The sequence below is a fragment of the Aythya ferina genome, assembly GCF_964211825.1.
Source record: "Aythya ferina genome assembly, chromosome: 12".
Taxonomy (NCBI): Eukaryota; Metazoa; Chordata; class Aves; order Anseriformes; family Anatidae; genus Aythya; species Aythya ferina.
In genome coordinates this window covers 11,498,203-11,524,148 of record NC_140308.1, presented here as the reverse complement: position 1 = coordinate 11,524,148, position 25,946 = coordinate 11,498,203, and the positions used below count along the sequence as shown (strand labels likewise).

The following is a 25,946-nucleotide window of genomic DNA, read 5'->3' as shown; positions in this document are numbered from 1 at the left end:
GCCCTTCTCTGTAAGGCAGATAAAAGTCTACAAAGACTGCACAGTTTATGGCCACAGCTTTACATGATGCTTAGTAATGAATTAAGGAGATAAAGCTGAAATACCAACAACTTCGAGTCATTCATGGGAATTTCTCAGGCAAACACTACCTGCCTCTTGAAGAAGTACAGTTCACTGTTACTTTTGATGAAAGCACATCTTAGATTATCAGACCAGCTCCATATTAATATCTAAAACAGCACAGGGACACTGTACCTGATTTTTAGAGGACCTGAAGTTTTCCTCAATGAATGTAAAAGCCTCTCTGCAGCATGCACTGTCAGGTTGTTATTTGAGGATCTAGAAAAAAAAGATCATTATAATGAACAGCTTGCAAACAAGCCCAATGGGTCCAAGCAGGTTTTTCATCAGCCATTAACTCACATGTATTCTGTCAGACTGGTGCACTTTTCCAGGACTAGCCATAGGTTTTCCAAGTGCTCTGGCTGAAAGTTGCACTCTGTGAGGCTGAAAGGATGCCAAAGAGAATGGTCTTAGTTCCTTATGAACAATTCGGACTTTCTGACCCAGAAATCTCAGGTACCACAACCATTACTCACATACAAAGAAGGATCATACCAAAACCTCAAATGCCTCACAGGACTTCCAAAACAATTCTGGCAACACTTCAAAAATATCTGTTGCATGTTCTGACACAGGGACCTCCATAACATGCATCCTAATGGTGCAGCTTTTTGTAGCACCCTGTCCTGTGACTGAACCCACTGACTGTAGTGACGCCAAGCACATACACACCACAGAACACCCTAAGACTGTGGTCATCCAGACAAGAGACCTTCCCAGAGGGCACCATAGGTCCTTTCTGATGCACACTCCTTGCCTCCTTCACTGGAGAAAGCAAAGCATGCAGTGGGGTGGGATAGCTGGGTCTCACCCCAATCTAACAACCAAGATGACAACTGAATAAGAGCTGTGAAGGCAGACGAGGCTGTGTGACACCTTCAGCAGGCTATGGAGATGAGGAACAGTCATTGGGAAGCAATAAGAGAAGGGGATGCGGGACTCTCCCTAAACAAACAAGACAGCGTTTTTGTCAAATAAATCACCAAAGAAAAAGTCTGTACTGTTTACCTCAAAATCTTTCTTGGGTCATCTCTGCTTGTCAGTTTCATGAGTAAAGTTGCTTTGGAGCACAAACTGCACAGAGAAGAAGACATGCGAGTAGATGATTTGGAGAGAAAACGATTATTTTCCCTGTGGTCAGAATTTAGCAGTACATTCAACTGCACAAAGCAACGCAGCACAGCAGTGACACAGTGACCTAGGCCAGCTCACCTCTCAGTATGATAAATCAACCCAGGGGAATATTTCGACAAGGTTTCACTAATGCTAAACTGGCATAAACCAGCACTAGCGGTTGCAGAAGCAATCCTAATCTGCCCTGCTTTTGTCTGCCTCCTGCTGTCCCTGCACTCTCTGCTCCTCTGCCAAGCTCTGGGGAGAGCTGAAACAGAAAAATGAGCTTCTTGAAAATGACTCAGCCAAGAGATTTGGCACCTACATTTAACAGCATGAATGAAATGAAATGAATGAATGAAAGTGACCATGGTTAAATTTGGTTCACAAGGGACCAGCTGCTCCACATAAACATAAACAATGATAAGTGCTGAAGTGCAGCATGAAGTGCATGAAGTGCAGCATTAATGTCACAAAGCTGGGTCTTTGTGACTTTAATCTGTGAGAAAAAGCAGTTCCTGCCAGCACAAGCACAGAGTCAATGGGCCGTATTTGCTGGAGAAACAGACATAAGCAAAACCTTTGCATGCACATATACATAAAGTCAGCTCAGAACATGGTCCTTGTAATTATTACCTAAAGACCACAAAGTCCAGGACAATTAAGAGGAAAATGCAGCAAAGATTAAGGAGACACATACCTGACCAGAACTTCAGTGACATTTCCAGATGTGGCAAAGGCATTTATGAGATGCAGAACTCCATCCTGAGAAATTCTGTTATGGCTGAGACTGCAAAAAGAAAAGAAAGGTTTTTCAGGTGTTAAGAATCAGGATTGTCCCCAAGTTCCTTAGCCAGAGAGGCAAAACTGAAGTTCAAAATTCAAGTTGGCATTAAAAGCAGAGCAGTTTGTGGGGTGTTGGTCCCCTCTAGCTGGTGCTAAATGCATGAAACCCCTCCAAGACAAAGCACTGATAACTTGGGTGACAGCCAACTTGCATGTTGCACTCAGAGAGGACAATGTACTGAAGGGGACTTCAGTACATTGTAGTCAAGTTGATGTAGTCAGGGGACTACATCAACTTCTGTCATGCTGTCACTCTCAGGGCCTCAGGGGCCCTGATGGTAATAGAAAGACTTTTACTTACTTCAGCAGCTTTTAGATCAACCTGTGAGTTGCCCTGTCCTAGAAAGGTCTTGAGTTGTGCTCATGACTCACTCAGACCTTACCTCCTATGGCAGGACTGGGCAAGAAGCATGATAACCACCTTCAGGAGGGATTGCATGAGCACTTTTCCATTAGGGCACCTTCTGCTCCACTGGGGCACTGTGCTCAGGGAACAGCTCAAGAGCTTCCCTGAGCCCACAGATTCACAGTGCATTTTCTTACTTGAGGGAACAGGTAACATGCACTCGATGCAAGTGGTCCAAGAGGAACCTCAGGCCTTCATCCCCTAGCTGATTCCTGGAGAGACTGAAAGGCAAAAGAACAAGGTGGAAAAACAAAACTCAGCCTTTTAAGCAGCAATGTTCCTCTGAGAAGCTTCAAAGGACTCAGCTCAGCCTCTAAAGGTCTGTCTGATACAAACTACTGCCCTAAAAAAAAATAATACTTCATGCATGGGCTCCAGAGCAAGCTCAAACGAAGAGCTCCAAGCACGGTCTGAGAGAAGAGCTCAAACAAAGTAGCCAATAACTCAAAATGACCACAGTCACAATCCCAAGGATACTGTCCAATTCCATCTCAAGTCCTCTTTAATATATATAAAGGAACTGCGTGATTACTAATCAATTTCTAAATCAATTTCTAAACAGCCTAAAGGAGCACACATGAACAGGCAGAGAAGCTGGGAAACCCAGGGCAATGCTGAGCCACGCTGACCCAGCTCTCCCTCAGTGACTTCTACTCAAGGTCACGGTGACAACCCAAGCCCCACTTACTCTACTTCTGCCAGCCGCCCATGCTGCTCCAGGACTCCGCAGAGCTCCTCTATCTGCCCTTGACTGATAGCACAGTCTGTCAGGCTGCACAAGAGACAGGAAGAGAGTTAAAGCACGTTCAGCCATCAGGTTCAGCCTGAACACTGACAGCTGCCCATCAGCAGTTGCTTTTTTACAGCAGTGTCTGTGAAACGTTTACTGAGGTGAACTGAATGCCCTTAGCTTGCCAGTGTTTGAAACACCTCCATGAGGTTGGTAATGACAAACCCTACATTGCAGGTGGGAAGCAGATCTCTTCACATTTTTCCCATCTATGCACTGCTTAGCTGTCAGTCTTCTACTGTTACAGTCTTCTTTACAGGGGCACCCTGCAAACATTGCTCCCAGAGAGGAAGCAAACACGTAACCATAACCACAACACCAAACCATATCTTAGCGACATGGTTTAGTGGAGGACTGGTTAGTGTTAGGTCAGAGGTTGGATTCAATGATCTTGAGGTCTCTTCCAAAGTAGACAATTCTGTGATTCTGTGATAACACATATACATCACACAAATGATTTTCTGGAGTGTCTATTACCCAGAATTTGAGACTGACATTTGGGAAAATGGTGGTGGTTAGGGCTCAAATCAGTTGCTTGCACAGCAGAATTTGGGTCTACTGAGGATGGAGAGGAATTCTTTATCAGGGTGTGATAGAACAAGGGGTAATGGCTTTAAACTAAACGAGATTTAGATTAAATATAAGGAAGAAGTTTTTTCCTATGAGGGTGGTGAGGCACTGGAACAGGTTGCCCAGAGAAGCCATGGATGCCCCATTCCTGGAAGACTTAGAGCAACCTGGTCTAGTGGAAGGTGTCCCTGCCCACAGCAGAGGGTTGGAATCAGATGATCTTTAAGGTCCCTGCCAGCCCACACATTCCACGATTCTATGATATGACCAGGAATGGTCCAGTTACCACTCAAGAAAGGTACGGTCCTCTGCTATCCTGGTACATCTCAAATGTTGCACTAATGTTTCAAGCCTAATCAAAACAAGCAAATTGTAATTGTTTTATGCCAGTACCTGCAGGATGTCTTCTGGCTGTGTGTGCTCGTTCCTAAATGCAAAAAAGCATTTTGATTTGACCTGAAGCAAAGAGAAAAGACAATCCTTCAGCAATGGTCTTCAAAGAAGGCAAGCTTTGTAATTCCTTTAAAGCTGAACTGCTAGGCTCCAAGTAATCTGAGTGTCTTACCGAACTTCTACCTTTCTGATCCGCTCACAGAGACCGATAGAGTTGGTGAATAAGATGGCGCAACGTGGTGAAAATGTGCTGTTCTTAATACTGAAAAGGAAAGGAAAGAAAAAAAGAATGAAATCAGGTCCAGGAAGAATGTTTTCTATACGCATGGTCCAATTTTCCCAACACTGTGATGCAAAAGCCTGGATCCAGCCCATTTAATTCAGTATCGCTGAGCAAGGATCTAAGGTTTTGAGCATGGGAACCCAGCATTCTTTTGACTAAAGTAGGGTCTCTTTTAGGTTCCTTTAACTAAAAAGGGAGTACAGACCAAGGATATTCACTAAACACCTCCTCTTCGGGTGGTGAAGGGTGGCCAATTGGACTAGGGAGACTCCAGACTGGAAAGAACCTCCTGAGTGAGCAAATTCAGCCACTGCAGCTCCTCCATGCTACAACCACTAGCAGGAGATAGCAAAGATCCTTCTGGGCTTTTTATCCACATGGTAAGACTGCCCTAGTCCCTGACAGCACCTCTCCAACTTAAACTCCAAGCTTAAATGGCCAGGAAATATTTCTGGTCCCAAGTGTGACTGGATGCCAGTTCCCTACAGGGGCAGAGCTGAAAGGTGCTGACCACACACACGGGTGCTCTCTGTGGTGTGCTGTTGTACTGGGTTTGGATGGGATGGAGTTAACTTTCCCCACACAGTGCAGTGCTCTGCACGTGTAGCTAGAATAGCACTGGTACCACACCAGTGCTGTGTCTATCACTGAGCAATACTGGCACAGCATCAGGACTCCCTCCAACTTCCCCCAGGAGCCCACAGGCTGGGGATGTGCAAGAGGTGGGGTGGGAACATCACCAGGGCAGCTGACCTAAACCAACCAAAGGGATATTCCATATAATATGCTGTCACACTCAGCAACAAAAGATGGGAAAGGGGAAAGAAATTATTCTTATCTTGACTTGTGCGACTTGTGTTTTTTTTTTCTTTCCAGCACACTCTCTTCTTCTAAGGAGGGGGAGTAAGAGAGCAGTTGTGGCAGAGCTCAGCTGCCCAGCAAGGTAAAACCACCACAGCTGTCAGTGTGTGTCAACTGACAAGTCCTAAATCTATTATGGATGCTGGCAGTCATGTTCCATGGGACAGCTGAAGTGAGGGTTATCAGGGATGCAGGGCCTAAGGCAGGTATTTGTCCTTCTATCCTTTTTTTAATAATTATCACGGAATAAAAAAGGTTCAGTGCTGCTTTGTTTCTCAAAATAAGACAGGTATCAGTGTGAAAGAGTTCCTGGGTGAGCCTGCATTTTCTTTACCTAGCTTGTTAATCTACAGTTTCTGATTAAGGCTCCTAAAATCTGCTGTGCTATCAGCACTTTTCAAATGATTGTTTCATGGCAGCTGTCAAAGCAAGGACCCCAAACGTTACCTCAGTAGCGTTAAATGACAGAGGTATGGCAGGAAGATCAGCAATCTCTCAATGCTCTGGTCACTCAGTGAATTTCCAGACAGACTGTAAAACAAGGAAGAAAACAGCTTACAGGGGAAACTCAGACAACTTGTAAGGATTTCTGTAAGACCTACATGGATGTGAATATGCACAAGTGGGCATTAAGGGCAAATACCAAAAAACACTTGTCCTGGAATGCTGTGGAAGTTGAGTGATATGAGTCCTTATAGGCTAATCCTTGTAAGTGTAAGATCTCTACCTTCTAAAACAAGTTTTAAAAGCTTTACTTTTCTATTATTGTAAGTTCATAAAATGGTGCTATTGATGTATTTTCTGCATGCAGTACTGGTATTACTGTTATGTACTGGTTATTTTTATTTGTTATTCCTCAGTTTTCATTCTCAATGTTATTCATCCAATTTTCTTGGTGCCTGGAGTGACCAGCTCTTCAGGAGCTGGTTGTGGCTTACTGGGCCATGTGCTCTTGCTCTGGCTGTACCACAAGTCTGGGCCTCAAGAAGCAGAGACTAATGTATGTCTAGCCATATAACTGAGGAAGACTGTGAGGTTCCATAAGTATTCTGGGGCGTTTACATACAGACAGGCTTAGGAAAGGCCAAACTGAAACAGAGAGGACAGTGGAAGGTGTGGGTTTATCTACATTTTTGGGTGAAGCCTTGGGGGTTTTCTAGGAGGTTGTGGAAGGCCTACTCAGAGATCCATTACACTGCACAAGGCCTGCTCTAAAAGCTGTTTTCCAGCTAGGTGCCCAAGGATGCAGCCCTGCCAGGAGATGATGATCTCCTGTCCTGCAATGGACTCCACCTGAAGAAAAAGACCTCACTGGCCCATTCTTCACACCCTGTTATGCAGGCCCTGACCTCCTCTGCCTGCTCTTCAGCTGTAGAGATGTGGGTACAGCACAACCAAGGACAGCTGATTTACATTAGCTGTTAAACTGATCACTGAATCTGTACCTGTGGGCTGGAGAGACAGACAGACAGACAGACAAGGCTGCTGAGTGCATGAAACTTACTCGATTTCTGTCAGCTGGGTACAATGAAGCAGTATCTGGCACAGCCTGGTCACGTCCTCAGGACCCATCGTGCAGTCCCTGAGACTGAAGCAAACAAAGCACTCAGGAGCTAAACATTTCACATGACCATGGTGGTATGGTGACACTCCCCTCATATCCCAGAGCCTCAAGCCTCAGGACAAGGCCCTTAGCAACTCTCTTATTTTCCCTACATATATTTTGCTACCCACAAGCTAGGACTGAGAAGTCGAAACCTGTGTCAAACAGAGGATTTTACCAGCTCTGAGTTGATTTAAGAGAACCAAGGCACCAAAATACTCTATCACTTTGGGTGTTACTCTGATACAAACACATCAATTGACTCTGGATACTGGACATCATCTTCACCTGCTCCGCATTGTCTTAGTTCTCCCAGAACAAGGCTCATCAACGAGGTGTCTCCTATCTCCTTCTCCAAGAAAGAAACTGCAGAAACCTCCCTGAGTGACAAGCTGGCAGGCCTCCATGGGATGAACGCGGTAGCCAGCCTGGTCTGTATACCATTATTTAGGGGTAGAAGCTTCCCCTGCATAGCACGGCCAAGCAAAAGACACTATGTATTTTCACATATGCACTTGTAGCATCCCAAGTCTATCCAAAGAGGGTATGTTATTCACCCAGCTGCCTCTGGGATATGACTGTGACCCTCTGGTGGCCCCACAGCATGAACACCTGTTGGTTTGGGTTGACACCAGCTAGCCCAATTTGTTTGGTTTTGCCAAATTACCTCATCCCTTTTAACTGTGTGTTATTTTGGAGACTGGCCTTCCTAACCAATTTCAGCAGGGAAGGGGGGTGGGAGAAGGAGATGTTAAAGACAGACCTTATCCACAGAGGCGACTCCATGTGGAAAAGATGCTATCTTCCCCTCCCAGCCCCATTTCTGCATCTGATGAATCAGTGACATACAAGCAGTGGAAAGAAAAGGCTGTTTCCCATGAGAGTGAAGTCTGCCCCTGAAGGCAGGCAGGGCACAGGAGAACCCTCTGAGAAGACACAGCTGGAGGCACAGGTCTGGTCCACACATTACTCTACAGATACAGACCCTATGTTCCTGGGTGACATGAGAAAGCCAGAACCACCATACCGAAAGCATTGTCCATTTTCTATGTGCTTGGGATGCACCAGGAAATTTCTTCTCAATCTGCCGGTACTTCTGTCCCTGGGGAAAGAACAGTTTCCTCAATCATTTGTGCTGATGCCATTGCTCCCATGTAGCTGCAGAAGGGGGTGAGGTGGTGGCAATGGCCTCATGCTCTGGCCCAGGAGCAAGATGACTGCAGCTCTGACAAGCAGTAGGATACTACTGGCTGCTCTACGGACTCAAGCTGCTGTCAATCAGCCCTAAAAGACCATCCTGCTCCCACCACCCCCGCTGGAGTTTGGAGACAAATGAACCTTTACTTGGCACATCTCAGGGACTCACACATCGGGCTTAGATGGATCAATGGGTATGATTTTACCTGATTCTTTCCCAGAAGGTTAGATGAACCACCTGCATGTGTCCTAAGCTATAACCAGAAAAGAACATAATAAGGATGGAGTTTGAAGACAAGTGCTCCTGTATCACTCCCTGAAAACCAGGGCTTGAGGTCTTAAATAGCACAAAAACACAGGAAAAATACTCTTGGTCATACCTGAGGTTCATTGTTTTAACGCGTTCCAGTGTAGATAAGGACTGAGCTAAGCAAAATACAGAGTTCAGGGAGATCCGGTTGTTATCAAGCCTACAAGAGGAAGAGATGAAATCAGCTGTGGCAAGCAGAACTACTATGATTTATGGTGTGTCAACTGATAATAGAGTTCCTTGTCCAACACTCTCAGAGCCTGCTTCTCTGTCACCTTCCTGCTTGTGCTTTGAACTTCCAAGTTCTGCAGACAAGACTCACTCCAGTGTTCGTTAAATTCATCCCTCACTTTTAGAGTTCAGAGAATCACAGAATAATTGAGACTGCAAGGGACCTCTGGAGATGACCTAGTCCAGCCCTACTGTTCAGAGCAGAGTCAAATAGAGCAGGCTTCTCAGGACATTGTCCAGCTGGGTTTTGGATATCTCCAAAGATGAAGAATCCACAGCGTCTCTGGGCAACCTGACCCAGTGCTAGACCATCCTCCATACAGAAGTTTTTTCTTATGTTTAAATTAAATTCCTTGTGTTTTAAGATACTGATGCAAGGCAAGAAAAACTCTTTGGCTGTAACTGCAATTGTAGCAGTACAAAACCCACAGTAACTAAGATCATGGTAATGTCTATTAGGTTTATTACAGTATCTAGTGTGACAGTGGGCATCTTGCATGATGCTGGAGGGAAGAAAAAAGCATATAACAGCAGTGTGTTTCATTGCACAGAAGTAAACGGAATGGTCTTAGTTTGAGAGCAGTTCAATTAATCAAACAGGGACAATAAAGCAGAATGATAGTATACACTTTAAAGCAGAGTCCTACATGATACACTTGCAATGGCAGTGCCAGGTAGAATGCTCAGATTAATGCAATCCACACCACTGTGGTTGAATTCAGACTTCACTGCTGAAGCTGGAGCTCCCCAGCATCTCTTATCCAAAGATGCCCACCACATGACAGGAAGGACTGCTCTTTCTTCCGATGTGGGAGAGAGAGAGGAAAAATTCAGTGGCCTGCTAAAGATCTCAGCCTGTTTTAGAAACCAGGTGTGACACCTGCAGACAAAACCACCCGTCTCCTTCATGGAGGACAGAGTATGCAGCCTTTCAGGCACTGATCTTGGTCAAGCTTCAAGTGGAGTCAGTCTGGCCTGGGCTAAAGGTGGGAAAAGACCAGAGAGCTCAGTGGGTCTACCACCCTCAACAAACACATACTATAGCGTCACTTGATCCTCACAGCCCTTCCTAAATGTCATTGTGCTTCCGCTATCAATACTCCCATAAAACCACATCCACGAGTAAGGAGAAATGTGAGCTACTCACTTGAGCGACCTTAACATTTTCAAATTTGGGAGGAACTGAAACAGCCGCAAAAGTCCCTCGTCTCCCAGAGAATTATTTGATAAGCTAGGATTTAAAGAAAGGCATTTAATTTTCATAGAGAAAACAAACAAACAAAAAAATGTATAAAATCAGCTCTTAGTAACAAAAGCTCTGAAAGCAGAACACTGGCACCCTAATACAAATATCATGAGCAGTGCCCCTCTCTGTTTAGAACTAAAGCCTACAAGGAAACTACAGACTGGCACTAACCAGCACAAGACAGCCAGAAACCCAGCTCGAGGCTCATCCTTTTCTCACATCTGCCAAGTACACTGACAGGGCTTTTTAATGCAGTTACCAGGGACCAGGAGGTCACAGCTCTGAGAAAAGATCATCCTGGACAAGCCCAACAGAGAAGCTGTTAGATAGAGGATGGGTTAATCCTGGAGAAGGAACACTTAAGGATTATAAGAGCTATGGTTCATTTAAATCAAGAGATATGATTGCTTATGAAGAGCAAAACCTCAAAGTTTCTTTCACTGGTTGCCAGGCCTATGGGAATAGCCAGCCCTTAGGCTGTGTTAAACAGACTACACGCCTCTGCTGGTCCTTGATTTTACAGTTTTTGTAACACCTGGAGTAAGGCTATGTGATCAAATAGCCCCTTTCTGGATTTCTAAGCTGTGACCTTTGCCCTAAGGGAGCACTAGAACTGCATGCCTTCTTGGCAAAGGATACTAGCTCACGTAAGGCTATGTCTTTGATAGGCCTTTCTCTCTACCACATGCTCTGTACAATACCCTGGCACAGACAAATGCCATTTTCATAATATCCCTGCAAAATGCAGATAAAGACCGTAAGTTATGAAGGACTCACTCCAGCTCGGAGATGCTGCTACATTCCTTCAGGACTGCACAAAGCTTCTCCAGGTCACTGGCTTGAAAATAACAGTCTGTCAGTCTAGGAGAAAACAAGAAATCAATAGTCCAGGCCTTCAGGATTGCAAACAAGATCGTAAACTTCATCCCTTCAGAAAGCCAGAGAAAAAATGAGGATAGCAATTAAATTTCTTGCCTTTTTTTTTTTTTTTGTCAGCAACAACTGATAATCTGTACTTTCAGCTCATCTTCAAAAACAGAATAAAGAGACACAACAAAGTGAAGGAAAAATGCGTCACAACAACAGAAAAAAAAACAGGTCCCCAAATCCTGGATAGAAGGCTTCAGGCACAACCTCTTCATCTTCCTCCGCAGGCTACAAAACAGACATGCATGCTGGGGTCAGAGTATGATCAGATATGCATTTGAACAAGGGTCCATCTTAGGATGCATTTCTCCAAAGAACAGCAGCAAATTCCTCTAGTGCCACAAGCTCTGCCACCGCCAGCTCTCCTGACTACCGTGTAGGAGCTGATGCAGTAACTGCACAATCATCATACCAGTTCTGTGAATGAGAGACTACATTCCACGATCACAGAATGGTTGAGGTTGGAAGGGACCTCCAGAAATTGTCTAGTCCAATCTCCCTTCTCAATCAGGGTCACCTCAAGGGTGTTACACAGGATCACATCCAGGTGGGTTTTCAGTATCTCCAAAGAAGGAGACTCCACAACCTCTCTGGGCAGAGTGTTCCAGTGCTCTGTCACCCAAACCATAGTTCTTACTCATATGGTGATGAAACCTCTTGTAGTTCAATTTATACCCATTACCCCTTGTCCTATCACTAGCCACCACTGAGAAGAGCTTGGCCCCATCCTCTTTACATTGTCCCCTCAGGTATTAACAGAGGTTGTTAAGATCCCCTCTCAATCTCCTCTTCTCTAGGCTAAACAGGCCCAGCTTGCTTAGTCTTTCCTCATAAGACAGATGCTCCAATCCCTTAATCATCTTCATGGCTGTACACTGGATCCTCTCTAGAAGTTCTACATCCCTCTTGTACTAGTGAGCCCAGAACAATCTACTTTGGTTACTGTAGAAGACCACAAACACTAACCACAGAGCTTCTAGTGCTGCTAGCTAGGACTGTGAGCACAGAGACAAATGTTTGACTTTACCAGATCTCTTGTGATTCACCATTCAAACCTGGAGATGCAGCTTTCATCAGCTAAAGGATCCAGACATAGGAAATATATGAAATACAATGAACATTTGACACAATACCTTATTTTTTTTGAGAGCGTAGGTGTTTGTTTTTCCTCTCCAACCTGTTGGTCATCAGTAGGGTACAAAGGCTCCTCCCTAGTAAGTGTGCACAAAAACAGACAAGAGTAAAACATTAATGCTTCAGTAATTTGGCAGATCCCTGGGGTTTACCTGGAACTACCCTCACCAGTGTCTTGCCAATAGCAGACTTTTCTTTCTTTCAGTAATTATCCAAATATGTGAGAGTGTGGACCACTGGGGAGAAGGGGAACAAGACAGACTTCCCATCTAAGCTAGAATCTGATGGAACATTCAGCTTTTGCCTAAACATGTTTTCTGCAAAGAGTCCATGTCTGTGCAAAAAACCCTACTGTTCATAAGTAAATGCAACATCCAGATTCCAAAATATCTGAGTTTGAAATGTCATCTGGTGCCTTAAAGGAGTCACAGGTCACATGTCTCACCCAGGCTGTCCTTCTTTTCCAAGCATAACCATAACAACTGGGTTGCCTCCCAGTTCCTCCCCAGATAAAAGGTGGGACTCAGGTATCACGGGAAATGCTATTTTAAGTGGACTCAGTTCATGGAGAACAAGGGAATAAAGAAATGAACCTAGGGCTCCAGGAGCAACAACAAACCCCTCTCAGTTAAAACATCTGGACTGAGCTGTTTTTATTCACAGTTTTCTAAGGTGAAAAACAAAATTCCAAATTCATTTTGATTCATGAGTACCATGATAGGGAATGCACAGTGTACTGAACTAAATAGTTCTAAACACACAGAGATCTGTGAATCTGTTGGGATTTTTGCTTGGAGGTGTGGGGCTTGCTTGTGTTTTTGTTTGTTTTTTTATTGTTTGCTATTATTAGAGAGCATGGCTGTCGTTAAACAGCCTGTTTTGCTTAGGATCCTGGGTTGAAATGTCCTCTAGAGACATAAAACATAATCATACATTATAGAAGTTAGTAGCCAACTTCCTGGCTAAGAAAACCAGGAGAGATTACTAATTTTAGATTCCAGGGGAAGGGGGAAAGTGAGGTGAACTGTTACCCTTGGTACGTAAACAAGATATAAGAACTAAACGAGATGCTGAGAAAAAAAAAAACACAACACATTTCTCCACACATACTCTACCTGTGAGGGGAAGCAAATTCTCTGTCTTCTGTAAACCTCAGGAATGCAGTCTTATGACAAAGGCTAAATGAAGAAGAAAAGCAATCAATCAATGTCACATTCTAGATATTTAAATTAATTATTTTATGAATGCTTCATTTTGGTGGAGATCTGTTCAAAATACTTTGGTGCTACCAATCACTTAAAATCTTCCCAAAACAAGCAAAAGAACATCACCATTAGTTTTAAATCCTGGTTGGATCAAATTATCCAATATCAGATGACTCAGTTTCTCCAAACCACTAGAGAAAGTGCAGACAAAATCACTACATTTGAACTCTAGGGTGTTTCCAAAGGAAAATACTAGGAGAATTTCCAGCTCCGCTCCAGAAGTCAACATTTCTCATACTCCACAGAGTACCTCTTCCCAAGGCAGAGCACAGCAATGAGTCTAAAGTTCAATTCACTCATGCCTCTGAAAATATGGGAAAGTAGGGTCAGCATGCCCCTCAAATATGCATAAAGGAAAATAACATGAAAAGCGAGGTAGAAAGAGATTAAAATGTATTAATCAAAAGGAATAAAGATTAAATGGAAGGAAAAAATCAGGAATAGAACATAGATGAAAAAAGAGGAAATGGAACACAAGGAGAACAGGATCAGAACAGCAGTGAGACGCGGGGTGACACTACCTCTTGATTATTTTCATACAATATACTTGGCAAACAATTGTTGCTAAGTTGTTAAATTATTCCTCTATCTGGAGTATTGATCTAGAATTTTATTAGTGCACTGGGATTACATACATTATAAAGTTCCAAACTGTGTGATAGCCTGGCTTAAGATTTCAAAATACTTTATAACATCACTTCACAGATTTGCAATGTATTTTAGTATCTGCACCCTCTCAAATTCTGGATGATGGCTCAGAAAGAGTCTGCTTACAGCTATGCATCACCATGTGTATATCTCCTTTGCGCATGTTCTTCACCCACCCCTATTCTGAGGTGACTCAAAAATCCTAGAACTTTACTCTCAGACTTGTACTTTGGGATTAACCTCAAACAAGATTCTTCAAGACATACATACCTGACTTCTACCTCCATCGTCTTCTGGCAGGTATTTACTGACTTCAACAGACTGTAAATGCCATTAATAGAGAGGAGGTTGTGACTGAGGCTAAGAAAAAGAAAAAGGCAAATATCTGGTTACTGAAATCACACATGCAGCAAGCACATGGAGGACTGTCCTTGTGGAAGTGGTCATGAACACGCTGTGTGCTTGAACTCACTGCACTTCAGAAGTGGCATGGAACAAAAGACACTGGATCACTGCTTCTTCTGAGAAAGGGTTTTAATTAAAGGGCACTTCAGCACTTCAGATGCATTTAGATCTGTTTCTGAGTAAAATGCTTTGAGCAAATGACCAACTTCACCCTGAACAGCCTCATGGGATGAGTCTCATCCTTACAGTGCTCAGAGCTACGTCTGTCTGGGTGAGGTTTTTGCCTCCTGGACCCCTGCTCAGCATCTCTGTACTGTCAAGGCTCAAGAAAAAAAGGGCAACACTTACTCCAGCTGCTTTGAAATTGATATCCAAGGGAGGCTTTCCAGCAGGCAACTGCAGCCTTCATCTCCAAGCTTGTTACCTGATAAACTGAGACATTTTCCAGTTAGCGGGGACTGCTTTGAACAGTGTAAGTAGCAAAGCTGTTAAAATCTGTTTGCTTTCCCGTTGTTACAATTGCTCTTTTGCCTGGACTGTTCTTCTGTCCCAGAGCAATCTCCCATTTCCCTCTGCACTGAAATAACTCTAGACCAAGAGTTTTATCCCTAGAGAAACATAACTCATGCTTTAGCCCCAGAAACATCTTTAGAAACACCTAAGTGGAAGTGCAAAGCAAGAAACCAACTGAATGAGTTTTTACTATCCTCCTGGAAGGAAGCAAGGAAGGAAGGAAAACTGGATAACAAAGACCTCAGTTTCAAATCAGTGAGCTGGAAAACTGGAGTTTAGGGTGTAGCTGAATTTAAGACCCAGTCTGGAGTGAACTGTCTTGCAACAGTTATTCCTGCATTTTCCAGTGCAGACAGGCTAGAAGGAGAGTTTACAGCCAGAATCAGTTGGCCTCATATACACACAAATAAGGAACTGTAGGGATGATGCTCATTGCAGTGGGTAGGTTACGAAGTGGAACTCTCCTCTCACTTCTCCCAGCAGAGCTGGACAGCCTTAAAAAAACAAAAGGAACAACACAGAAGCCATCTGTGTCCCTTTACTGGCTCAGAGAATACAGCTTGGCGTTGCCTCCAGCATGCAGTGTTCCTTCATTAGCAGGGTCTGCTCTGCAACTGTCATCTCTGGCTACAGCCCCAGGGAGCCAGACGCTGCAGTTGTAACAGGAACTGAAAGTTGTTCAGCATTCATCTCCTGCAGAACCTCACCAAAAACCCCTAATCAGGATCTCACCAGACATAATGCAGAGTGCTGGGATCCTTCCTTGGGGTCAGACCCCACGACTCACTGCCCTCTACATCTAAATCCACCGTACCTGTCTCCTGCCCACAGTGACACAACCAGAAGGAAAGGAGGCACTTACTCAACTTCAGAGAGATGGGGGCAGCTCTGGAGAATGGACACAATCTCCTTTGCATGTTGCAAAGACAGGCCGCGATCCCGTAAGCTGTGAACAGAAAGGGTTAAAGAATCATAGAATGGTTTGGGATGCAAGCAACCTTAAAGATCATCTAATCCCAAACCCCTGCCATGGGCAGGGACACCTTCCACTAGATCAGATTGCTCCAAGCCCCATTCAACCTGGCCTTGAACATGTGGGGCATCCACGGCTTCTCCCAGCAACCTGTTCCAGTGCTTCACCACCCTTATAGTAAAGAATTTCTTCCTTATATCTAAGCTAAATCTATCCTTTTTTAGTTTAAAACCATTACACCTTGTCCTATCACTGCATTCCCTGAAAGAGTCCCTCCCCAGCTTTCCTGTAGGCCCCCTTTAGACACTGGAAGGCTGCCATAAGGTCTCCCCAGAGCCTTCTCTTCTCGAGGCGAGAAAACCCTAACTCTCTCAGCCTATAACAAGCAGGGAGGAGGAAGTGGGACCCAGGCATTTCTGGCATCTCTCTCTGGATGAAGACACAAAGAACCAGTGTCAAGAGAGGCAGTTTTTAGTCCCTGCTCTGCCACACCATTCTGGGCACATTGCTCCATCCCTCTGTACCCCTTGCTACAGAAGGAGTGCAGAGGGCCATGCTTGGAAAGTGCTAAGTGCAGTGTCTTGCATTGGAACTGCCCAGCACCACCATTCCATCCACGTGGAAGAGATGGATGTGATTGCTTGTGTTATACAGAACAGTGAGGGCAAGAACAAGAGGCATGAGAGGGCTGTTTCTTAGCTCTAGCATGCTTGGGCAGTATACCTGAGTCCTGTTCTGAGAAAGCTGGTACTCTGCTGTCTCACAGGAAAGACAGAAGACTACATGGCTCATGCCTTTGATAACACGGGGCAAGTTGGGAATTATCAAGGCAACTCTGCCCCTTCAGGGCTGTTAGTTTGGCTAGACAGAGATTTTTAGTTTTATTTACTGAATCAGGTTTATTTAAAATATTTTCTTGTATCTCCTTCCTTAATCACCAACACAGCTCCTATTCTTGTTCTTCTGTAGTACCTGTCATCTGCAAATCACATTAATGAGCAGGAATTTCAATGCTTTCTCTTACCATAACTTCATATGTCTAGTTGGAATCACACATTCCTTGTTTTCTTCCCATCTCAAATCCAAAGATCTACAAACAAGCAAAATATTTGGTCTTTAGTATGCCTTCATAGAATATCTGAGGACATGGGAGCTGGTTAGTATTTTCTGCAAGCTTTCTGGAAAAAAAAAAACACAAGGTCTGTGATCCGCCCAACCCTTCCAAGCAAGGTTAAATGATTTTCAAGAGACAGAACATCCCCATCAGGTGATGGGAGCAGTCCAGCACAGGGGGTGTCCACATAGGATTTCACTATATTTGAATCAACTGGGTAACTCAGCTCCCATGCAAAGGCACTACTAAGATGCAGGATGTTTTGCCTGCACGGGGGTTTGTGCCACCAGAGAAACAGATAAACACACCCACGGGCACCAGGCTGCCTACAACAGCACAAGGCTGTTCAGACATCTGAGCAGGAGCAGTTCCTAGCTGACTCAGAGCCAGGCTAAGCCAGTTCACATATACGTGTGAAATACTGTGAGGTCCCTCTAGGACTGCACATAACAGGGCAAAAGGAGCTCCCTATCACAGAACACAAGACTGTCTTGCAGATTCTTAATTACGGTCAAATTTACCCTTCCCTCAAATGGATGCACAAGCAGAGAGAATGTAAGAGCCAGACAGATAATGGCAAAGTTTTCCTTTTGTTTATCCTCACATTCAGTTGCCCATTGGTTTCAGCATCAGCAGTTTTGCAATACGAAGATGTACTTCAAGCTTATGCAGGAGCTACGGCTCTGCCTTTGTGGAACTGGCTAACAGGACTGTGCAAAGACCAGTTATTTTGTTTACCTTTCTCCTTGCTCAGGTGGCTCCAGCTCTGCCAGATGCAAGAGCAGAGGCAATCAGTTCTGTTCCTAGAGTGGTTTACAGTGACACCAAGCTGATGGTTTAAACCAGCGTAATTGGGGAAAAAAGAAAAAAAAAAAAAAGCGAAAAGCATAATACCACATACAGTTTCTTACCTTTGAACTTTTCCAGACGTGCCAGAAAAATTTATTATCACGATGTCCTTCCTGAAAATGAGATCAAAGCCAACGTTAGGACGCAGGTGGAAGGATGACATTTCTTTTGTAGTGGTGCTCAGGAAGGACTAAAGCTGTTGCCTGAATGCTACAGAGGGCCTCAGCATCTGCCATACCAGCACATTTCCACAGGCAAGTCAAAAAGCGGCCACGGGGCTAGAAGGCAGCAGGATACCCCATATGTTGAATTAGGGCTGCAGTACACACAGAAGAGTAACATGATTAAGGAGAAATGGGTGGGGATTTTTTTGTTGAGGCCAGCAATTTGTTGGAAAGAGGTTCTGTAGAAACTCCAACCCAGCAGGAAAAATAAATGTTGTATGCACTGTAGCTTCCCCTGAGTTACACCAACGATTAACTTGGCCTAGTAAACTTACAGTCTAAGCACATACGCTAGGACTTAAAAAATCTCCCCTTTCTATGTTTTCTGGACCTATGAAAGCACCAAAACCTGTAATCTAAAGAACACATAGACACTGCTACTTAAATCCACACCTTTTTGGTAAGCTTAGCTGGTTTGTAGTGAATTTATTCTAGCTGATAAAGAATTTCCTGCATGAGATATTGCAGAGCTTAAAAGCAAGTTTAGATTCTGTTGTATATGAAAAAATATTACACTTGCAAATCAATTTATAGACAAAGAAACCTATTAAAAATACAAACAGGAAGTCTATCGTATAATCAAATTTTGTTTCACACAGAAAACAAAGGAATAAAAGTCATGCTTTATTGATTTTGATTAACAAACAAGTAAGCTGTGTCCATTTATTTATCAAGTCATCACTGAAAGAGACAACGTATTTGTTTTGTAACAGCTCTCATGTACTGGTACCTGATGTGCAGTTCTGTAGCATTTTGACACGTGACGACTTCCTTTGCCAAAATGAGAACAGCATTCAAGGAAAGATTGTTGTTGCTCAGACTGTGAATATCAGGAAGAATACAATCTCAGATGCTGGACCCAACAGCATGGTTATTTGTTACACAAATGCTCTCTGCCGCACACCCCAAATACCCCAAAGTACACATTCTTTTAGTTATGAGGTTTCTCTAAAACTTTAGAATTTTGCATTTTGACCCAACAAAAGCATAATCACATCATAGTTTTCTCCGCAAGCTATAGCTCCCATGCTCTCATATAGCATCAGACACCCTTCTGCTATGTGCAATAAAAGAACCATTAACTATCTTTGGTCCAAAATGTAGGGGTTGTACTTCATAACTGCATGACTACACAGTACAATTAAATCCTATTATAACAAATAATTCAATTATGTAGGGCATATTATAGCATGGTCTAAACCTTCAGACATAAAACATCCCTGAAACCACAATACTAGCAGCCTCTGAGGATGTATTCTTTAATTGTACATTTATGCTGTTTCATTACTTGTTGCAACTCACTAAACATGAAACGCAAGGTCTTGCTTCTACAGATCCTCTACATGTTCTCAGGACCACAGGGCACCATTCCTATGGACCTCAAAGGAGTCATCCCTAACAATAACACTGTCTGTGTGTAACAGAAATGTGCGAGCGAATGTGACTTACAAATCGCACCGACTTTCTAACTGTTCTATATCGTACGTTGCTTCGCTGGGGGTTTTCAGATGGTTATCTCCACCTGAAAAGATGCTGGTCTCTGCTGGTCAGTCCCTCTCGTTCAGCACTATGATCTTACAGGAGTTTAAGTGGGGCCTCCACATGGGACGAGACAGCTAAACAAAAGCTTAGGAAGACAAGGATGGAGCTGTTCTCTCTTACACTGAGCTGAGAAATCTCCATCTAAGCCTGACCAAGGGGAAGAGAGGTGAGGAGGAAGAAGAGGAAAAAGTCATGCCAGGCATCAAGCTGAACATGGCTTGTAATTTCTGGAGATGTGTCAGTGGTGCCAGGACTCCCTAGACATTATTTTAAACCAGATGGGTAAGAACTGGCTGTGAAAGCTGAGCCTACCTCATTCCAAGCCAGACCTCCAGCATAGCCCTACCTGCATTACAATATTTGTGCCCCAGATTACTGTCCTCCATGTCTTCCAGCAACATCTCTATGAGCAAGTATCAACCCTTACAAAGACATCTTTACAGCTCCACTCTGATGAGGACTTAAACTCTCTCTGATGCTATGCTTGGCTTCATAGTGGCTACCATTTTTAATAGGTTAATTGCATTTTTACTTACTCTACTTTCTTTAGCTTTTCCATTCTGGAGAACAGGTCCAACACCCTCTTTACCTCTAGATCCCGTATCCGATTGTCCTGCAAGCTGCACACAGATTCTCATTAATACCGCAGGCCCCAGGGAATGAGCAATTGATTTCAGCCACATTGTCACAAAAAACTCACTTTATTTCCTCGAGCTGGAGGCACTGTGAGGAAGCCTGGACCAAGTTAGTCAGCCCCTCAGCTGTGATGTTCCCGCCTGTCAACCTGAAAAAGGAAGAATTGTTCATATCAAGAAGAAGGAAGACTAGCATCTATGCAGTGTGTGCCAAGCCTGTCTCAGCTGTGTGCCTGTGCTGCACTTTTAGCACACCAACACAGAGCAGATGCAGCCCGACTCTGCCACCTACAACCGACTTCCTGCTGCTCTTTAACCAGGACAATGCAATCTTCCTCTTGATATTAGGTGGCAGTATAAAACAAGAGCCACGCATATCTGTGCTGTTCTGCATGGCTCTGCATCCTTGAGTGATTAACCTGCCAGCCAGAAACACAGCAGGGGAGGCTCTAACCTTACAAGCAAAGACTTACTCTAGTTTCTTCAGGCTCCCCATTTCTCGTAAGCTCTTTGAAAGAGCAGCAGCGAAGTCATCACCAAATCTCCTACTTCGAAAGCTAAAACGTAAAGAAAAGGGAAAAAGGTAAGCACACCAAAGAACAAAATCAGCTAGCCCACAAAGCAGGTTAAAATACGACAAACTGTATGTGTTGAATGTATTTTATAACCATTGTTGTGTTATGCGCTTTCTTGCAGCATCTGTTTGGAGAAAAAAAAAAAAACCACAACATGAAACTTGTACATCAACTGCAAGTACCTAAAGGAGAGAAGGCCTTTTGGTACAGTGGCATTATGTGTAGCTGCTGCCACAGACACCAAGAGGAAGCACAATCGCATGTCCCAACGGAGTATGAATCATGGAGATCTGATCATGGGACCAAGGCCAGGTTCTGCTCATGGTCACATGGGGACAAACCAAGCTCGTGCAGACTGAGAATATCTAAAAGCTCCTGAGCAAAGAGTTCCTGAGTTACAAAAGGGTTGACTTCAGTACAGATGCTGTAAAAGTTTGGGTAGCAAACTAGCCAGAGTTTTCCAGAATATAAAAGGCAAAGTCTGAAGGAAAGTACCTCTTTTATAGAAGTAACCGATGTTGGAAAAATTAAACAGATAAACAGGTAAGCTTTTAGGCACAGAAGTGCTCCTATGAACCAGCTTCAGGATGTACTGATTACAGGATGTGTTAGTGCACAGCAGCCTGAGTCACATCTCCCACAGCACGTAGGGAGCCCTGGGAGCAGAATCCCATCCCTGGCCCTGCTGCCTGCGTGCCTCCACCAACTTCTCTGAAACCAGAAGGGCTCAGGAACAAGCTGCAGAGGTGTGGTGGAACATCACTTTCCTTTTTGACTGAAGACATGGCCTGAGGTCACTGGTAACACACCTGAGGCAACACTGCTCCTTTAGACAAGCAACATGCAGCTGAAACAGCACTCAGAGCATTTGCATCAAGCAGACTGTAACCTTAATCAGGCACAGGCTTGAGAGTTTATGAGCTGTGGAAGAAACCCGCCCCAAACCCTGTTCATTTCTCCTAATGGAACGTAACAGCCCAGCCAAGCTCAGGAGTCAGCCTAATCTGCTGTGTGAGAGCAGGAGATCTGCACACTGCCCTGTGGCCTGTGTCAGCCATTTAGAGTTGGGATGTATCATCAGACAGCTTTCCTAACAGTAAATTAAAGAGTATTTCCTATTTTCCTTAGTGGAGACAGAAAACACTCAATTACTGCCATTTTTTGCAATGATATCAATATCCAAAAATAGCAGTTTTCACTTGGGAGCAGACAATGCTATTCCCTGCAGCCGTTTCCCACAGCCCAGATGCGATCCCCTGCCAGTGATTCTTGCTGCTCTCACCAGGCAAACCTCCTGGCAGCCAGCCGTGCTCCTCAGAGCCTTCCCACAGCATGTCAGCTCATCAGGAGTGCGCACCCTGGCTGCTCCCCGTGAGTAAATTCCAGATATATTCCTCTGAGTTATTCATAGAAATACAGAAAGAGACCCATCCCACAACGCTATCCTAAGAGACTGTCCTTGGAAAGTCCCTCCAGCATTACAGCAGAGCACTGACAGAGCATTCAGGATGCAGTTGTGATCTGTTCATCTGGTTTCTGGTGATTTGATTCTGTGATTCTATGACTTCACTTAGGTCACAAGTTTCTCTTTCAAGTTTCTCTTACAAGTTTGCTTTCTCTTACAAGTTTGCTTTCAAGTTTCATCCTACCTTTCTAAAGTCAGGAAATACCTGTAATTTTCTCCCTTATCTATTAGGCTAACTACCCTGTTCTTTGATTGGTTTAGTCAAAACAAAGAAACAAACAAAAAGCAGCTGTAATGGATTGATCACCTTAATATCCACCAATCACTCAGAAATACATTATTTACTAAATTTCTTCGGTATCAAACTTATGCTGTTCAGATCAGAACTTCTCACACCTTCTTTCCCTTCCTTTTAAAACATAAGCACTAGGTTTGGCCTTCCAGCCCCTCAGCCTTTCCACCTACCAACACTCGGGCATGCAGTACATTTACCTCAAATGCTCCACGTTTTTACAGCTGGCCAGAACCTCCAAACAGCCAGCGTCCATGAGGCATCCTGCAAAATCCAAATGAGTCAAATCCTGGCCCGAGTTGATGACGAAAACCAGAGCCGACATGTCGAGAGGTGTCAGTCTGAAGTTTTTAAACTCGTACTTGAAATTCAGTAGGCTCCCAATGTGCTGCGCTACTTTGAGGTCTTGAGTTTCAAACGTGCAATGGCAGAGCTCAATGACTTTGGGCCCTGTCAGATGAGTGGCTGCCAGTTTCTTGAGAGACTGCAGGATTGCATCTTGCTTATCCTGCACCCACGCCTCATTTTGTTCAGCTAGCAACATGAGAAATGTCCTACACTCTTTCGATGACAGGCCTGAGAGGAAGATGTGAAAACTCTCTATGAACTCAGTCTTTGCTTCATTCTTTAAAGTCCACTTTGACTTCAAAGAGAATTTCTTCTTCAGGTAGCTCTTGTCCACCCTCTTGTTTATCATGAGACACAGCGCGGCAAAAAACTCCTGCAAGCTCAAGTGCACAAAGGCATAACCAGCCTCTGGGTGAGCGCCACTCGTCTTCACCTCAAAGACAGTCAGCAGACCATGCAAGGAAGCAAATTCTTTCACGTCTTCTGGAATATCACTGACATAAAATACAAGCTTCTTATCTTCCAGGCCTTTCAGTGCAAGATCACAGAGACCCAAAATGGCCTTCTTGTTACAGTTCAGCTGAGTTTCCTCATCAACTGCATGCTCTCCCTGCTGTTTGTTTATGAAGATGAGAAGCATTTTTATATAAAACTGTGTCATAGTCTGAGGAAGCTCTACACTCATCTGATGTTTAAGAAGCAAATACTCCAAACAGATGCAGACAACATAACACAGAGCAGGGATCAGACACATGCTGAGGAGCTTAGTGTTGTTCTTCAGGTGAGTAATGGCTTGTTCTTTGAATGAATGATGATGAAAATAGTGGCTGACATATTCTTCAACCTTCTTGTGATCAAATCCCCAAACTTCTGCTAGAACATCTACTGTGTTTAATAAGAAGTCTGGTAGTCTCTTAGGTCGGCTGGTAACCAACACTGTGCAACCAGGAAGGAGCTTCCCATGACAAAGGTCTGCAAAGAGCTCAGATATGGACATACGAGAGGGAAGTGTCGGGCCTTCCTTAGAAGTGGATGACATGTCCATGCTACCTGTGAACTCATCCAGCCCGTCAAAGATGATCAGTGTATGCTGTGCATTTTCCAGGAGGTGCTGGAACACTGCATCGGGGCTCTCTTCTGGCTGGAGAAACAGGTCAAACAAAAGCTCCTTCAGAGTCAATTTTCTTTTTAATAAATTCAGCTGACGAAACTCAAAAAGGAAAGTGAAGAGAAACTGATGTAAGACACCTTCTGCCCATTTCTGACAAATCCTGTGCATCAGCATGGTCTTGCCTGTACCCGGTCTACCGAACAAAAAGATCAACTTAGTTGTACCCGATCGGACCACGCTACTAAACAGATCTGACACTCTCATGGCTGTATCCACACATTCTTCTGGTTCAGGGGCACTGGGCAGATCTTCTCTGGGTTTATCTGTTCTCTCTTTTATTCGGGAGGCTTTGCTTTGTCGAATAACAAGATTGACAAAGGCTTGGTTGAAAGCCAGTGGCTGCATTTGTTCCTGTGCTGCTGCTCCTGCTGCTCTCCTGCTTCCGTATCTCTGACGGACTGTATCAATGAGAAGGTGCCGATAATTTTCAGCTGAATCTGAGAGAGAAGACAGGGTGAGTTGAGGGTGAAAAAGTTAGGTAGTTCTGAGCTGTGACAGATCAAAAATATTGCCGCTTAAAGAGAAACAGCACTCTGATCAGAGGCTGCTCCACAGAGCTAGAGGTAGAGATGACCAATTTTGAAAGCATAAAAATAACACGGAATTTTGCCTATTTTTGCACAGGGGCTGATGAAGCAGGGAGAAAATTCAGGAACAATGTGAAATAGCTTCATATAAACACTAAGTCTTATCTCTTTAAGATGAGAATTAGTTATTGATGTTTATGCATATGTGGGCTGTTCACCAGCCCTCTGCTTGCCCATGCTGGCCTTGTGCCACACTTGCTCAACTTTCTGCATGTCACAACAGACACTTCCCGTGCTGTGAGGCTGTGTTTTTAAGATTCTGTAACAGGATCTCTCTTTGTTCCCCTGCCTCTCTACTGAGACCTACTTCCAAGGCCACTTCATTTCCAACATACATGCACTTAAATGATGCTGCAAAAGCACATCAGCACCTCCAGCCAGGCAGCAGAGCAATAACAAAGCAGCAGTCCCCATTCAGCACAAGCAACTAGCTGTGCTTGTATACACACACAAACATGTGTTGCTGTTCTCCTAAGAAACCATACACATTTTTAACATGCTAGACAAACCGTGGGATTTAAATTGTATTTAAATTAAACTATGTCTCCTGATTTGGCTTAAAAATAATAATAAAGGGATGACCAACAGCTGAATGCTTTATAGGCGTATCAGGCTTTAAGAGAGATGGCATATGCTATACACATCTCTTCTCCTCAGGTAGATTTAATACACCTCTGAAATGGACGTGGATGTTTCTTGTTATTTGCTAGGTCCCACTGTCCATACATCTTATAGCCTGTTGCGTTGAGTTTATGCAGTCACTAAACAAAATTTTCCCTCAATGCAGGAAGTTGATTTTTTGAGTGCTTTTGCAAAGAAGTTTAACAGGTTCTTCCATGGAGGGAACCACACCATTGTTCTACTTCTGGAATATCTACATACCCAGGCGTTTCTGTTTAGCATCCTTATCACTGATGGAGCTGCTGCTACGGCGGCGGCGAGCAAATCCTAAAACGTGAAAAGTCAGAAATACGTCAAAACAGCACCTCCAATGTCAACTTATTTAGAGCTGGGCAAAACACTCCAGCAAAGCATTCAGGGAGCTAAAAACAAAAAAGCAAAATCGGAGAGACAAAACTATTTGCAAATTCAGGCTGAGTTTACAAAACAGTTTTTGCAATTGTCGAAGTAAATGCAGACATGCATCTAGCTATAGAAAATCAGCTGGGGCTGGTCCTCAAGAGGCCAAACCATCCCCTTGTCCAAGCCTGGATACTCTACAGCTCTCAGGGGTGATGTAGGGGTCTGGGCTGGTTTACTGACCTTCAGTAATGGAGCCCCCTGAGCTCTCCAGGCAATTCATTCCA

The 25,946-nt window shown here is 44.0% G+C and overlaps 1 protein-coding gene across 2 annotated transcripts in view; it reads right to left on the bottom strand.

Moving 5' to 3' along the window:
* NLRC5 (NLR family CARD domain containing 5) overlaps nt 1–25,946 on the bottom strand; it is a 49,939-nt gene that overhangs the window by 14,853 nt on the left and 9,140 nt on the right. For both annotated transcript variants that reach the window (XM_084533915.1, XM_084533916.1), the window contains exons 5-32: nt 25,522–25,587; nt 22,734–24,489; nt 20,675–20,758; nt 20,267–20,350; nt 20,103–20,186; nt 18,755–18,844; nt 17,863–17,913; nt 16,862–16,927; nt 15,727–15,810; nt 14,700–14,783; nt 14,217–14,306; nt 13,149–13,211; nt 12,033–12,110; nt 10,750–10,833; nt 9,874–9,957; nt 8,566–8,655; nt 8,392–8,439; nt 8,016–8,090; nt 6,890–6,973; nt 5,833–5,916; nt 4,414–4,503; nt 4,242–4,304; nt 3,177–3,260; nt 2,626–2,709; nt 1,937–2,026; nt 1,132–1,197; nt 424–507; nt 256–339 (exon numbers count right to left, since the gene is read on the bottom strand). In XM_084533915.1, the coding sequence (XP_084390041.1) occupies nt 256–339; nt 424–507; nt 1,132–1,197; nt 1,937–2,026; nt 2,626–2,709; nt 3,177–3,260; nt 4,242–4,304; nt 4,414–4,503; nt 5,833–5,916; nt 6,890–6,973; nt 8,016–8,090; nt 8,392–8,439; nt 8,566–8,655; nt 9,874–9,957; nt 10,750–10,833; nt 12,033–12,110; nt 13,149–13,211; nt 14,217–14,306; nt 14,700–14,783; nt 15,727–15,810; nt 16,862–16,927; nt 17,863–17,913; nt 18,755–18,844; nt 20,103–20,186; nt 20,267–20,350; nt 20,675–20,758; nt 22,734–24,489; nt 25,522–25,587 (3,874 nt within the window). The remainder of the gene's footprint in view (nt 1–255; nt 340–423; nt 508–1,131; nt 1,198–1,936; nt 2,027–2,625; nt 2,710–3,176; nt 3,261–4,241; nt 4,305–4,413; nt 4,504–5,832; nt 5,917–6,889; nt 6,974–8,015; nt 8,091–8,391; nt 8,440–8,565; nt 8,656–9,873; nt 9,958–10,749; nt 10,834–12,032; nt 12,111–13,148; nt 13,212–14,216; nt 14,307–14,699; nt 14,784–15,726; nt 15,811–16,861; nt 16,928–17,862; nt 17,914–18,754; nt 18,845–20,102; nt 20,187–20,266; nt 20,351–20,674; nt 20,759–22,733; nt 24,490–25,521; nt 25,588–25,946) is intronic.